This window comes from Phyllobates terribilis, unplaced genomic scaffold (genome assembly GCF_046119375.1).
Source record: "Phyllobates terribilis strain yellow unplaced genomic scaffold, ASM4611937v1 Scaffold_1__5_contigs__length_1240528914, whole genome shotgun sequence".
NCBI lineage: Eukaryota > Metazoa > Chordata > Amphibia > Anura > Dendrobatidae > Phyllobates > Phyllobates terribilis.
In genome coordinates this window covers 770,800,718-770,816,421 of record NW_027362761.1, presented here as the reverse complement: position 1 = coordinate 770,816,421, position 15,704 = coordinate 770,800,718, and the positions used below count along the sequence as shown (strand labels likewise).

Sequence of the window (15,704 nt, the reverse complement as noted above, 5' to 3'; positions counted from 1 at the left end):
GATCTTGGTTTCATCTGTCCAAAGAATGTTCTTCCTGAACTGTGCTGGCTTTTTTTAGATGTTTTTTTAGCAAAGTCCAGTCTAGCCTTTTTATTCTTGATGCTTATGAGTGGCTTGCACCGTGCAGTGAACCCTCTGTATTTACTTTCATGCAGTCTTCTCTTTATGGTAGATTTGGATATTGATACGCCTACCTCCTGGAGAGTGTTGTTCACTTGGTTGGCTGTTGTGAAGGCGTTTCTCTTCACCATGGAGATTATTCTGCGATCATCCACCACTGTTGTCTTCCGTGGGCGCCCAGGTCTTTTTGCATTGATGAGTTCACCAGTGCTTTTTTTCTTTCTCAGGATGTACCAAACTGTAGATTTTGCCACTCCTAATATTGTAGCAATTTCTCGGATGGGTTTTTTCTGTTTTTGCAGCTTAAGGATGGCTTGTTTCACCTGCATGGAGAGCTCCTTTGACCGCATGTTTACTTCACAGCAAAATCTTCCAAATGCAAGCACCACACCTCAAATCAACTCCAGGCCTTTTATCTGCTTAATTGAGAATGACATAATGAAGGGATTGCCCACACCTGTCCATGAAATAGCCTTGGAGTCAATTGTCCAATTACTTTTGGTCCCTTTAAAAACAGGGTGGCACATGTTAAGGAGCTGAAACTCCTAAACCCTTCATCCAATTTTAATGTGGATACCCTCAAATGAAAGCTGAAAGTCTGAACTTCAACTGCATCTGAATTGTTTTGTTTAAAATTCATTGTGGTAATGTCTAGAACCAAAATTAGAAAAAAGGTTGTCTCTGTCCAAATATATATGGACCTAACTGTATTTCCATTTGTACCTTGAGTATTGAATGTGATTGAGCAGAAGCTTCATATTCTCATAGGTCTCCTTCATATGAACGGCATGTCCGATAGGTATCGAAGGGTAGACATTGCCATTGTGTAGCAGACAGCCTTCAAACTTAAGACCGATGAATCAATGAACAGTCGCCATTCCCTTTCGTCATGGTCAACTCCAAGGACAGAAAACAATCCAGTAATATCACTGCAAAAAGTGAGACTGTCAGCTTGACTGAAATATTTGGCCAAATCTTCATGACGACTGCGAAATACTGAAATTTTTGTACCTGGCTGCAACAGATTCCACTCTTGCAACCTTGATCCAAGAAGTTCTGCCTGACTCTTTGATAAACCCAAATCTCTGACCAGATTGTTGTGTCTTGCTTGAGATATTAAACGTGGAGCAGTTGATATTGATGGTTCGAAATATGAATCAGCAGCAGCTTCCATCTCTAATGAATCAACCGTCATTTCATCGTCATCTTCTATTCTCCACACTGGCGGTGGTTTTAGAACTGGCAGACTTTTATCGTGCGCCACTGGTCTAATTGCAGAAGCAAGGTTGGGATATTCAATAGACCTGTTCTTAGAAGAAAAACTGGATACATTCGTCATGCAGAAGTAACAATCGGTTATATGGTCCTTATGCTCCCTCTAGATCATTGGAATGGCAAACGGCATCGATGGTCGCACACCCTTCAGCCAAGACCCCAAACTCGTAGCGCAAGATGAGCAGCATATATGACGAGCCCATGCTCTGTCTTGGTCACCAATTTTTCATCCAAAATATAACTCATACGCCTTCTTAACAACTGCAGATATACTCCTTTTCTGGGCTTTAGGCCATGGCCCCACTATCAGTATTTGGTCAGTATTCGGTCAGTATTTTTTCTCAGGAGTGGGAGACAAAACCAGGAGTGGGTGATAAATGCAGAATTTGTGCACTTGTTTTTATTATACCTTTTCTCTGATTGTTCCTCACCTAGTTTTGGCTCCCACTACTGAGAAAAAATACTGACCGATACTGACCAAATACTGATAGTGGGGCCGTGGCCTTAAGGGTATAATCACCACATATATAACAAAAGAGGTCACTGCTATTGCGACATTCTGCAGCTCGTTACTTATTAAACAGTTTTGCTCCTTATGAAATTTTCTGAAAAACAGAAGAAACACATGAAGACTACAGTGTCGTTACTGCTGCTATTATATTATGCTACTTGGAAATAGACCAAAGTCTGACAGTTGTATCTGGGCATGCCTGAGAGTGCACAACTAATGCAATGCATGATTGGACAGGGCTTAAGTGCTGTATATTATAATAAAGAGAGTCCATATTATGAATTTCATTGGCTATTGCTACCAAAAATACACTTCTGAAATAAAAAAGTTTAATATAATAATACTAATCTTTATTTATATAGCGCCAACATATTCCGCAGCGCTTAACAATTCACAGGTTCATATACAACAGTCATAAGTAACATAGCTAAAGATAATACAATAATTACAGCAAAAATAATGACGACCCTGCTCGTAAGAGCTTACAATCTACAATGAGGTGGGGGTGACACAAAGTACAATGGCTTATTTACAAGGATGGTCCAGCCATCTTGAGGGGATGAGGGATAGATAAAGGCTGCATGAGCTCATCACCAGCCAGTATCTGTAGTGCTTTTGGGTTCGGTGGAGACTTATGTTTAGAGAAATAAGGGATGGGCTATAAGAAGATAAAAGGACTTTGATTAGGGAAGGTGATAGGCCGCCCTAAACAGGTGTGTTTTTAGGGAGCGCCTAAAACTGTGTAAGTTGTGGTTCATCCTAATTTCTTGGGGTAGAGCATTCCAAAGAATAGGTGCAGCTCGGGAGAAGTCTTGAAGCCGGGAGTGGGAGGTACGGATTAGTGCGGATGTTAGTCGAAAGTCGCTTGCGGAACGTAGAGAACGGGTAGGCCGATAAACAGAAATGAGGGAAGAGATGTAGGGGGGTGCCGCACTGTGGAGAACTTTGTGGGTGAGAACAAGCAATTTAAATTGGATCCTATAATTCATGGGCAGCCAGTTCACTGACTGGCACAGAGCGGAGGAGTCTGAATAACGGTTAGCCAAGTAGATGACTCTGGCTGCAGCATTAAGGATGGACTGGAGGGGGGAAAGTCGAGTGAGGGAGAAGCCAATTAATAGAGAGTTACCAAAGTAGTAATATAAGTGCCAATTTATTATGTACTATGTACAGTTCTTATCATTATAATCGTAAAATGAAAATATCTCGGAAACGGTACGTGCTACAGAAATTCTGATTACATTTGTGAAATCAGCGCCTCAAAATACATAAAGGCAACATATTTTAAAACAGGAAACAGAAAAAAAGTTAAAATTTGTTGACCAGTGTAATCAGTATAATTAGTAGAGCAATAAATAAGGTAGTCAGTTTGACATTTAGTAAAATGGCATTTTACAATAAAGAATGTAATATACCTATTGCCTACTAGGGTCCTCTAATTCTCTGTGGCAATAAGGGGACAAGTAAAGTAGCCATAGAAAATGATGAATGAAGACCTGTTTCTCAAAATCCAAAATCATGCTGCCATTGGCTTGTGAGCAGTGTTTTATCTGCGTGGCCAGTTGCACCCCAAACAACATTCCAGATCCTGGACACCTTTTTAAGAATAACTTGGGAGGGAGTGGAGGATTTTGCAAAGCTTAAAACTGAACATCAAGTAACTGGGGTCACAGCTCACTATTATACAATATATAGCAGCTTGCCTTTTCCCTCGCAAGATGCACATTTGACCGCTACAAAATCCCCCGTATACATTACAGTGACAGATTTTCACACTTTAATACTGTTAATCATGAGATGCGAAAGCTTTTTAAATAGTCCCTAAAAATCTGCTATGAAATCAGATTACCATATTACTGCATTGGAAATCTGCAGATGTTATATATATCAACTGAAAGCGTGAATCAATAAAACTATTACTATTCTGCAGAATATTGGAAATGTCTAAATGCCGCTGGGTTTGAGAAATGAGTAAGAAATGATGGCTGGCAACCTAACCATTAATAGTTGGACAAAAGATTGGTTCTTAGAGAAAGATTGCATCTACCCTAGGAACTCATTTCAGAATGGTAAATTAGAAAAGTATCGGATTAAACAGATATTAGTTTCCCAAATGCCCTCAAATGAATGCACACACAGCAGTGGTATAGGCCACTTTACATGCCAGGTTTACAGTCACAACTGAAAGTGTTGACACCCTTGAAATTGTTCCATAAAATGAAGTATTTCTCCCAGAATATTATTGCAATTACACATGTTTTGTTATATACATGTTTATTTTCTTTTTGTTTATTGGAACAACACAAAAAAAAAGAAAAAAAGGCAAATTGGACATCATTTCACACAAAACCCCAAAAATGGGTCGGGCAAAATTGTTGGCGTCCACAACTTAATATTTGGTTGCACACTCTTTGGAATAATTAACTGCAATCAATCGTTTCCTATAACCATAAAAAAAGCAGACAAAAAAACCCAAAACTATAGGTTTCAAACCACTGCCAAAAATAGTGTGTGTGAAGGTAGCCAGATGGATGCTATTTCTGCCCCTCAAATGTTTAAAGAATGCGACTTTTCTATAGGTTATTGTGGGAATTATGAACAAATATGCACTCTTCATTTACCTTTTCAATCTCAGAATTACAAGTAACGTACTAGCACATTGCTATCTTAGAAAATTCTAAACATATTTTGAAGTTCTAAAATTTATGGAAAAAAATACCAATTACTCTGACCTTCCATTAGACGGTGTCTGTGCATTTTACCATCCAAAATATCCAACAATGAAAAGGCTATATAAAATTATTTTGCAAACATTTGAAATGCGCCCCCTCACTGCTCCCTGCTGAATTCTCTGCTCATGCATTTTATGGACGGAGCTTTGAGCCCCGCACGAATGAATAGAGAGAGATTAGCTGCTGCAGAGCACCTTTGTATTAAAAATTATGATTGAATGTATGCTCAGGCATTCATTGGCAGCTCAGTAAAGTGCACCAACTACAGTTATAAAGCCTTTCAGGTACCTCTAGCTGTGATGACTGTTCTTAAACCCCGTGAAACTAAGTGCATTTAAATATGATTATTCCTCTGGGTCTCTTTGTTCCCGAAAGGAAAAGAAAAGAAGTCACAGGGCCACAACTTGGAAATTACAGTTGGCAGTAAAAATACTTTTGCATAGAACAAACTTCACAAGTTAACTATTCTTGCCTCACTTTATCTGAAGGAAAACAACTCTTTCTCTCTAGAGATGATACACCTTTCCATTTTCTGTCTAGGCTGCGTTGTGTATGTGTATATATACAGTACAGACCAAAAGTTTGGACACACCTTCTCATTTAAAGATTTTTCTGTATTTACATGACCTATGAAAATTGTACATTCACACTGAAGGCATCAAAACTATGAATTAACACATGTGGAATTATATACTTAACAAAAAAGTGTGAAACTACTGAAAATATGTCTTATATTCTAGGTTCTTCAAAGTAGCCACCTTTTGCTTTGATGACTGCTTTGCACACTCTTGGCATTCTCTTGATGAGCTTCAAGAGGTAGTCACCGGAAATGGTATTCACTTCACAGGTGTGCCCTGTCAGGTTTAATAAGTGGGATTTCTTGCCTTATAATTAGGGTTGGGACCGTCAGTTGTGTTGTGCAGAAGTCTGGTGGATACACAGCTGATAGTCCTACTGAATAGACTGTTAGCTGCTTTTTTCTTGCCATAATACAAATTCTAACAGTCTATTCAGTAGGACTATCAGCTGTGTATCCACCTGACTTTTGCACAACACAACTGATGGTCCTAACCCCATTTATAAGGCAAGAAATCCCACTTATTAAACCTGATGGGGCATACCTGTGAAGTGAAAACCATTTCCGTTGACTACCTCTTGAAGCTCATCAAGAGAATGCCAAGAGTGTGCAAAGCAGTCATCAAAGCAAAGGTGGCTACTTTGAAGAACCTAGAATATAAGACATATTTTCAGTTGTTTCACACTTTTTTGTTAAGTATATAATTCCACATGTGTTAATTCATAGTTTTGATGCCTTCAGTGTGAATGTACAATTTTCAAAGTCATGAAAATACAGAAAAATCTTTAAATGAGAAGGTGTGTCCAAACTTTTGGTCTGTAATGTATGTGTGTATAATGCCCCCATTGCGTTGTTAGTGATGCAATGTACATCACTAACACACTTTTTTCATTAAAATCGGCTTTAATATAATGAGTAAAACCCACTTTATATACTTATATCCTACCTGCTTGTTTAATCACAGGGGTGCCAACGATGACTAAAAGCGAGGATCACACCCTTGTGATTAAACAAGCAGGTAGGATATAAGTATATAAAGTCGGTTTTATTCATTATATTAAAGCCGATTGTAATGAAAAAAGCGTGTTAGTGATGCACATTGCGTCACTAACAATGCAATGGGGGCAATTTAGATAGTAGATAGGACAAGACAGGTTCCCTTTAAGTCTGTTTTTAGTATATGTTTAGACTTTTATTTTCATATCAGTGTAAAATTTAGATGTAAGTAGATTTTCAAGATTATGTCTGCATCCGAGCAGTTCAACATGTCTTAAAATATAGCAGTATCATCCCACATTTATAATAAAATGTAGCTATCGACAAAACATCCGTACAAACTGCTCATATGTGTCAATTGCTATTTCATCCTGCAATGAAATAATCCTAGTCGTTCTCTTCAAATACCTCATGGATAAATCTGCAACATAATAGTAATATTTGCACTATTCCTCATGTTCCGCTTCTAATGTGCTTCCATTTCAAAGGGCCAAATTCTGTGACACTACCTTTTTCTTCTGCCCTATGCTGCAGAGTTAAAGATGATGTGTCACTTGTTCAAAAAAATTAGGTTATATAACTGAACTCCCCTAATCCTGCCACTGTTTTTTGTTTTGTGCTCCGTCTCTCCATTGCAGATATTCACATTAATTGCTTTTGGAGCACAGTATGTGAAATCTCTTCTTGCAGTTCATCTGGGTGATTCTTCAGAGTCTTTTCTGAGAGCATGTTCTGTCACCCCTCTCTCACACATGCTGCCAATCACAGCTCGGCATCTGATCTAGCTGTCTCAGGAGATGCCTAGCTGAACTGTGATCTGCAGTGTCAGGGAAAGGATGGGTGAAAGAAACACCCAGTTGAACTACAAGCAGAGATTTCACATACTGTGCTCCAAAAGCAACAAATGTAAATATCTCTTTAATGGAGTGACGCAGTGCGATATGTAAAAGAGCATCAAAATCATTGATTTTTACAGGGTATTTAACTCAATTTTTTGTCTAAGTGACAGGATCTCTTTAAAGGGAATATTTAATGCATATTCAATAGAACACCCTCTTCCAATTCTCTCCTGGGGTTAAGATGTAAATGTATTTTACGGCATTCATTTCTTTCCACCGCTATCCCCTCCTCACATGCCCCTCTCTTTAATGTTTTTGTCTGCAGTAGACTGTGTGTCCTATTGAAATACAGCAGATTAATCATTATAAACTATATTAGTACACGCAGAACTATCTGAGATAATAATTTTTTGCTATAATAAATGGGTTATTTTGTTTTATCTCTGCAGAAAACTCGGTACGAAGTTTATGTACAGCTGCTGAAAGATGGTGGCAAGGAGCTGCTGGCCACTGGAGAAAATGATAATTCTGGCCTGAAAAAGTCCCATTCTAGCCCCTCCCTCACTCAAGATTCATCACCAGCCAGTGCCAAGATCAAGCGCAACATTTCGGAGAGGAAGGATTACCGGCCAGAGACGCCAAGCATTAAGCAGAAGGTTACTTAAGAGGCATGGGTTGAATAAAAGCTGGAGTCAGTCCGCAAGAGCAGCAAAATATTTTGTCCGTCACAATTGTTACTATCTGTGGTTCATTCAAACAACAAAACAAGTCTGTGACTGATAGGAGCTTGATAGCATTTTCTCTTGCACATTCCTTTTTGCTGTTGACTGCTCACTATATTGTAGATGTCTTTGTTCCCAATCTGCAGAGTGTGGTATTTTGGCTTATGACAACTCATGAGCTGCAGGTTCAATCCTGCACTGAAAGGCATTGCTAAGAATGCACCTTTCTCCATAGCGGGCCCCGAGTCCATCCATATTCACCTTCAGTCTGTTCTTAGTTCTTAAAGAGGGTACAGATGGGTGTTGGTTTACTACATTTTTGCTTTTTTTTATTAAATTATTATGACGCCAATTATGCAAAAAGTTTTAGTCTAAGTTGGAATTTCACATGTCATTGGATAGGCAATACATGCCAGACGAGAGTCCAACATCCTGACTCCTCAGTTTTAGCTGAAGTTAGCCTTTCGATATGTAATTGCACATTTGAGCTTACATTGTATGATCCATTTATTGAGAGGTACCATTTTGGCCAAGGCAGTGTGTTCAATGCTGGACTGGTTGGATACTGCACATTCAGTTTTCAGTCTGCACAATATATCACGTCTGCTAAGGATTGTTCAAGGCCAATCAATTCCTGAATGTACTGTACAGTCTTCATCTCAGCGGTCAACCAAGCCGGCATGCTTTGCGCTTCAGTGTCTGAATTGAATTTTTCCCTTAAGGAGATTTATAGGTTTGTTTCTCCCCAGTGCAGGAAATGGGGATAAATGGTAGCAGATCTCCCATTCAATAAAGACAGGCAGGTCTTTGCTAGTGATTTATGGTAAGAATAATTGAACTGCTGCTAATTACTGTACATGACCGCTGTGCATTTCATCAGCCCCCCTGCTCGTTTCACTCTATAATAGATGCACTGTATACCTAGTACAGGCTTCAAAGAAAGCTATCATTTCCAGCCTCATATTATGATATCTTTTTTCACTATCTCTGAACTTTGGAGTACATTCAAAATGTCGAGATGCAGAATCCAAAGTGTATAATTACTGACCGATCACAAAATATCTAAAATACATAGAAACGGAAAGTTCCGAAAATGATTATGGCTGAAATGAGAGGCCTGGGCATTGTGCTGGAATGATGTATCTTTATGAATTGGCTTGTATCAAGAAAAAAAAACCAAAAGAAAGCATTTTACAGTTTTTCATCATGACTCAGACAGTACAGTCACCCAGATGCATTTTTAATTTATGATACTCTTGGTATAATGAGATACTACATGTAAATATTCTGTTAATGGGCTTTAATAAGTAATTAAGTGGGTTATGTATCAAAAGCGTGATGAAATAGAAAATGAGAGTATTCCAGAAAGTCATCAGGTCTGGAATACACCATAACCATAGTCGCTGTTGTACATCAGAATCCAAAACAACCTTTAGAAAACTTCCTTCCTTCAGCTTGTTGTATAGGCTGACCAAAGCAAATGTCTAATTACGGTAGTTGCTGTTGGTTTCAACTAATAGCCACTAAGCCTTTAGCTTAATTTATATGTTCTTCTCTGCAAAAAGCATTTCACAAAGATTATAAAAGCGGCCAAGCAAGTCCATTTATAGAATTATTGTGTTTTTCAAATGTAGCAGTTTAAGATATATATTTCTCCTTATCCCTAAGCCAAAGCTATGGCAGTGTGATTAATGAAACCGCCTTTCCTTGCTCAGCAGCTTAGCTAACAGCATTCTGTATGGGAAGCACATTTAGACTAGACTCTGAACATTGGAGACCTGGCACTCACAATTGTATTACACATTTTGCTTGCTCCATCCAATCTAAAGAAACCAGTATATTGGATCTTGAGTTCATCTAATACGCAATATCATTATATTATTTTATCAGGCTACAGACTCCCCTAAGGGTTAAGAGCCGTGCTGTTGGTATCTGATATACATTCTATCGCTATGCATGTTGTAAATACGCGTTCCAGGTTGAGTGATGGACATCTTGAAGCAGAAAATAGGACAGATGAAAATGCATAAATGAAAAGGGCTTCTGTTATCGTCCTTTAATGTAGTTGTAGAATTCAGTCAAATTGAAGTATAGTACATGAACACTCCTACTTTTGACCTAATTATTTGGATGGGATCACAGAAGCATCACTCACAAAAGCTTCATAGAATCATAGAATGGTAGAGTTGGAGGGGACCTCCTGGGTCATCTGGTCCAACCCCCTGCTCAAAGCAGGATTCACTAAATCATCTCAGACAGATGTCTGTCCAGCCTCTGTTTGAAGACGTCCATTGAAGGGGAACTCACCACCTCTCGTGGCAGCCTGTTCCACTCATTAATCACCCTAACTGTCAAAAAGTTTTTTCTAATATCTAATCTGTGTCTCCTCCCATTTAGTTTCATCCCATTGCTTCTAGTCTTTCCTTGTGCAAATGAGAATAAAGATGATCCTTCTACAATGTGACAGCCCTTGACATATTTGTAGACAGCTATTAAGTCTCCTCTCAGTCTTCTTTTTTGCAAGCTAAACATTCCCAAATCCTGCAACCGTTCCTCATAGGACAGGGTTTGCAGACCAGTCACCATTCTGGTCGCTCTTCTCTGAACTTGCTCCAGTTTGTCTATGTCTTTTTTAAAATGTGGTGCCCAAAACTGTACACAGTATTCCAGATGAGGTCTGACCAAAGAGGAGTAAAGACCGATAATGACTTCACGTGATCTAGACTGTATGCTTCTGTTAATACATCCCAGAATTGTATTTGCCTTTTTTGCTGCTGCATCACACTGTTGACTCATGTTCAGTCTATGATCTATTAGTATACCTAAGTCTTTTTCACATGTACTGTTGCTTAGCTCTATTCCTCCCATTCTGTATATGCTTTTTTCATTTTTATTGCCCAGATGTAGTACTTTGCATTTTTCCCTGTTAAAAACCATTCTGTTGGTTGCTGCCCACTGCTCCAGTTTATTTAGGTCTTTTTGAATCCTCTCTCTCTCTTCTCTAGTATTAGCTATCCCTCCTAGCTTTGTGTCATCAGCAAATTTAATCAGTTTACCCTCAATTCCTTCATCTAAATCATTGATAAAGATGTTGAACAATACAGGTCCCAGGACGGAGCCCTGTGGTACCCCACTTGAGACATTCATCCAGCTGGATGTGAAGCCATTTACAACCACCCTTTGAGTCCGATCACTAAGCCAGTTATGAATCCACCTAACAGTTGCCTGGTCCATTGCATACTTGGTCATTTTTTCAATAAGGATGGTGTGAGATACTTTGTCAAATGCTTTGCTGAAGTCAAGATATACTATATCTACAGCATTTCCCTGATCCACCCAGTCAGTGATTCTGTCATAGAAGGAAATTAAGTTAGTCTGACATGACTTGTTAGTTACAAACCCATGCTGACTCTGGTTAATCACTTCATTCTTATCCATGTACTTACATACATGTTGTTTAATAATTTGTTCAAAGATCTTTCCTGGTATAGAAGTCAGACTCACCGGCCTATAGTTCCCTGGGTCCACCTTCTTCCCCTTTTTGAAGATAGGAACAACATTTGCTCTTCTCCAGTCTTCTGGGACTTCTCCTGTTCTCCAAGAATTTTCAAAGATTATGGAGAGTGGTTCTAAAATTTCTTCTACGATCTCCTTCAGTACTCTGGGGTGTAATTCATCTGGACCTGGAGACTTGAACTCATTTATGTTAGCTAAATATTCCCTCACAATCTTTCTGTTTACAGATAACTTGTATTCTTCTATTCCTTTAAAAGGACAGTGAAGATCAGTTGATGTTACATTTTCTTTCTGAGAGAAAACAGATGCAAAATAGGAATTAAAAAGTTCGGCCTTCTCAACATCCTCTCTTACCATTTCTCCATTTTCATCCTGTAAAAATCCTATAGCATCTTTGACTTTTCTTTTACTTTTGACATACCCCCAAAATCCTTTTTTATTGCTTTTGACATCTCTTGCAAGCCTTAATTCATTGTCAGCTTTAGCTAACCTGATACGTGCCCTACAGGATCTGCAGACTGCATTATAATCTTTAGATATGCCTCCCTCTTTCCATTTAATAAACATTTCTTTCTTTCTTTTTAGCATGTGTTTAAGTTCTGTGTTCATCCATCCTGGTTTCCTTAAATGCTTCCCATTCTTCCTACTTTTCGGGATTGTTAACGATTGTGCTTTGAGAATCTCATTTTTAAAAATTTCCCATCCTTCCTGGACATTTTTGTCCTTAAGGACATCCAGCCATTGGATCCCTCCTATTCTCTTTCTGAGTCTCTTAAAATCTGCCTTTCTAAAATCTAACCTTGAAGTTTGAGTCTTCACATGTCTTCCTCCTCTAGTGATCCAAAATTCTATAATAGCATGATCGCTGCCTCCTAGGGTCCCAGCCACCTTTACCTCCTCAACCATTTCCTCCCTGTTTATAAGGATTAGATCCAAAGTAGCAGATCCCCTTGTTTTCTCCCCTACCTTTTGGAAGATAAAGTTGTCAGCAAGAGAGGATAAGAATTTGCTTGACCTGTTAGTTTTACTTGAGAGAGATTCCCAACAAATGTCTGGATAGTTGAAATCTCCCATGACCACTACGTCATATTTTTTGGAGAACTTGGTCATTTGATGCATAAAGAGTTCATCCATATCTTCAGCTTGCCCAGGTGGCCTGTAGTAAATGCCTACAATGGTGTCCTTTCCGTTGTTCTCTCCTTGTATTCTTACCCAAACAGTTTCCACAGAACTCCCAGTCTCTGAAGCTTCAATCTCTGTGCAGATATACGCTTTTCTAACATACAATGCGACACCTCCTCCTCGTTTATCAAGTCTGTTTCTTGCAAATAAGTTATATCCTTTTAGCCTTTTATTCCAATCATGTGTATCGTCCCACCAAGTTTCAGTGATTCCAATGACATCATATTCCTTTTCCTGCATTAGTAGTTCCAATTCTCCTTGTTTGTTGCCCATGCTTTGTGCATTTGTATAAAAACATTTTAGTTTGTGATTGGTTTCTCTTCCTCCCATATTTTTATTATTTAAATTGTTTTGTCTTTGTTCTTCCTTTCCACTTCCAGTAGCAGAGATCTCAATAGTATTTGTCAGCTGTATGGCTTTTTCTGGCCTTTTGCTTCCCTTCCCACATTGTTCTAGTTTAAAGCTCTCCTGATGAGTGTAGCAAGGCGACTTCCAAATGCATGTTTTCCAGTCTTCGTAAGGTGCACCCCATCTCTAGCAAGTAGTCCATCGTATAGGTAATTCATTCCGTGATCCAGAAATCCAAATCCTTGTTGACGGCACCATCGACGTAGCCAGTTGTTCACCTGTAGAATCTTATTCCACCTCATTGTTCCATGGTCATCCACTGGGAGGATGGATGAGAAGACCACCTGCGCTCCCAATTCTTTCACTTTCTTGCCTAAGTCTTCAAAGTCTCTACAGATGGTTTCCAGGTCCTTTCTTGCGGTGTCATTTGTCCCCACATGTATTAGCAGGAATGGGTAGTGATCTGTAGGTCTGAAGAGTCTTGATATCCTGTCAGACACATCTTTAATTTTTGCTCCTGGAAGACAGCACATTTCTCTTGAGGTTATGTCTGGTCTGCAGATAGCGGCCTCTTTTCCTCTTAACGGGGAATCCCCCATGACCACCACTCTCCGTTTTTTCTTAACAAAATTCTTCTTTCTCCATCCAGGAGGATTCTGAGGGCTTACACGGTTATTCATTGCTGGCAAAGTCTTATTTTGCTGTATTTCTTCATGGTTCTCCTGCGTGAGAGCCTGGTACTGGTTCCTGAGCTGTATGGGTGCTGACTGCCTCTCGATCCTCCAGCTTCTGTGGGTCACATGCTTCCATTCCTCTGTTTCCTCAGGTGCAGTTCGAATTTCTTCTCTTTCTGAATCATGAAGAGATAATTCTGCTCTGTCTAAGAACTCTTCACCTCCCTTAATGATTTTCAAGGTAGTTAACCTCTCTTCTAGATTTCGCAACTTTTCCTCCAACAGGGACACAAGCTTGCATTTCTGGCATGTGAAGTTTGGCTTTTCCACTGGCAAGTCTGTGAACATGTATGACTTTGAGGACTTAGAGGACCTGTCACTTGCTCAAAAATTGAGCCAAATACCTTGTAAAAAATGCCTGAGCTCCCATGATTCTGCTGTTTTTCTCCTTTTTTGACTGCGTCACTCTGTTGCAGAGATATTCTCATTTGTTGCATTTGGATCACAGTATGTGAAATCTCTGCTTGAAGACCAACTGGAAATTACTTTTTTTTTTAGAGTCTTTTCTAAGGGTGTGCACTTTCTCCCCTTCCTCCCACAAGGTGCCTATCACATGTACTCACAGTTTAGCCATCTCAGACCCTGTCTGGGAGGGAGGGGTCAGAGTTCATGTCCCCAGAGAAGACTCTGAAAAAAAGTGTCCAATTAGTCTGCAAGAAATGTGAATATCTCTGCAATGGAGCGACACAGCACAAAACTGAAAAGAGCAGAAGAATCAGGGGAGCACAGAGATTTTTACACAGTATTTTGCTTATTCTTTTGAGCAATTGACAGGTCCTCGTTAAAGGGATTGTCCTGTATTCGAAAAATGGATCTTCTTTTCTAATGCAGCGGTAGTGTTATCCATGGTCTTTATATGGTATTATAGGTCAGTTTCAGTTACTGGGAAAAGCTGCAAAAGCTGCAAATGAACATGCAGTTTCTGAAAAATAGACCCTTTTCTCTAATACTCAACACAACAACCCTTTTCTGTATGCAGAATAAGACATTTTGGCGTGGAAAATGCCCAATATATTGAAAACCGCCTGTTAGTTGAATAATTCATTTAAAGTTAAGATGTGAGGCTCAGTTTTTAGGGTAAACCTTAATAGGCCAGGTCTCCTACATAGCCGGTATGATTAATACTTCTATTTATTGATGTTTTTTGTCTCACATGGCATTTTCTCAAGGTACGTGAAGCGTCATGTGTTGGTATTCTACACATGAGATGGCTTAGATGAAGGACTGATGGACTCTACACTCAGCGCAGATGTGATATGTATAATAATGTATATAAAGTGTTCGAGGGAATTATTTTTATTTTCTTTTAAATGGTACGATTCCTCAATAGTTTTACATTGAGGTTTATGAATCATGTTGGTTTACACAGGGCAGTTTTGCTCTTTTTAATTATTACTTTCTATTATTCAGTGCATCTGCTGCCTGATTTTCATGTTGTGTCCTGCCATTTATGTTTTTTAGCTTTATCTTTATTACTTTATACAACAAATGGGAATGAATATTGTTTGCCAGCTTAAATTGTTGGCTATCTCTCCACAATGTAGTGTATAGCAGAGCCTTCATTATATGTACAATATCAGTGGAAATTTTATACTCTCCTGATAATAAAAATCACTTTGTGTGTTATGGAATACGTTGGAAAACCTCCATAAGACATGTATTGATGCATATAAGTAAAAGTTTGTTAACACAGTGGGATCAAATCATGTTTTTTGCTGCAATTTTTGCACATTATGGCAAAATGTTGTGGTTTTGCAAAAAAAAAAAGTACTGCAAAAAAAAAACGTATTTGACTTCAATGTGTGAATAAACCTTTAATATGCTACAATACGTCTGTTTTAAATTACCTGATCAAAAGCTGAATTCACACATCCGTGTATGGATCACAGTGTCCAGACCAACTGCAGATCTCCTGACCCAAACAACTTCACTACTAGGCTAGGGTCACACAACAGTATTTTCTCTCATCCAAGAGAATCGAGATGATTGTGCTATTCACAGTCTGATCAGAGTGTGATCCTAGAATGGTCCAATTTTCTCAGATGAGGAGAAGATGGGAAAAAAAATTCTCCATCTTCTCCATTCTGTCAGTTCTTGAAAATCGAACCGTACTCTGATGTCATCTGAGTGCAGTCCGATTTTTTTCTATGGA

The 15,704-nt window shown here is 38.9% G+C and overlaps 1 protein-coding gene across 6 annotated transcripts in view; it reads left to right on the top strand.

Moving 5' to 3' along the window:
- PSD3 (pleckstrin and Sec7 domain containing 3) overlaps positions 1–11,812 on the top strand; it is a 902,747-nt gene extending 890,935 nt beyond the window's left edge. Inside the window, exon 17 of one of the 6 annotated variants that reach the window (XM_073636968.1) lies at positions 7,500–11,812. In XM_073636968.1, coding sequence (XP_073493069.1) covers positions 7,500–7,715 — 216 coding nt within the window. In that variant the 3' untranslated portion in view covers positions 7,716–11,812. The remainder of the gene's footprint in view (positions 1–7,499) is intronic. The other 5 variants (XM_073636969.1, XM_073636970.1, XM_073636972.1 and 2 more) reach the window with 5 other exon arrangements.
- Positions 11,813–15,704: the final 3,892 nt, after the last annotated feature.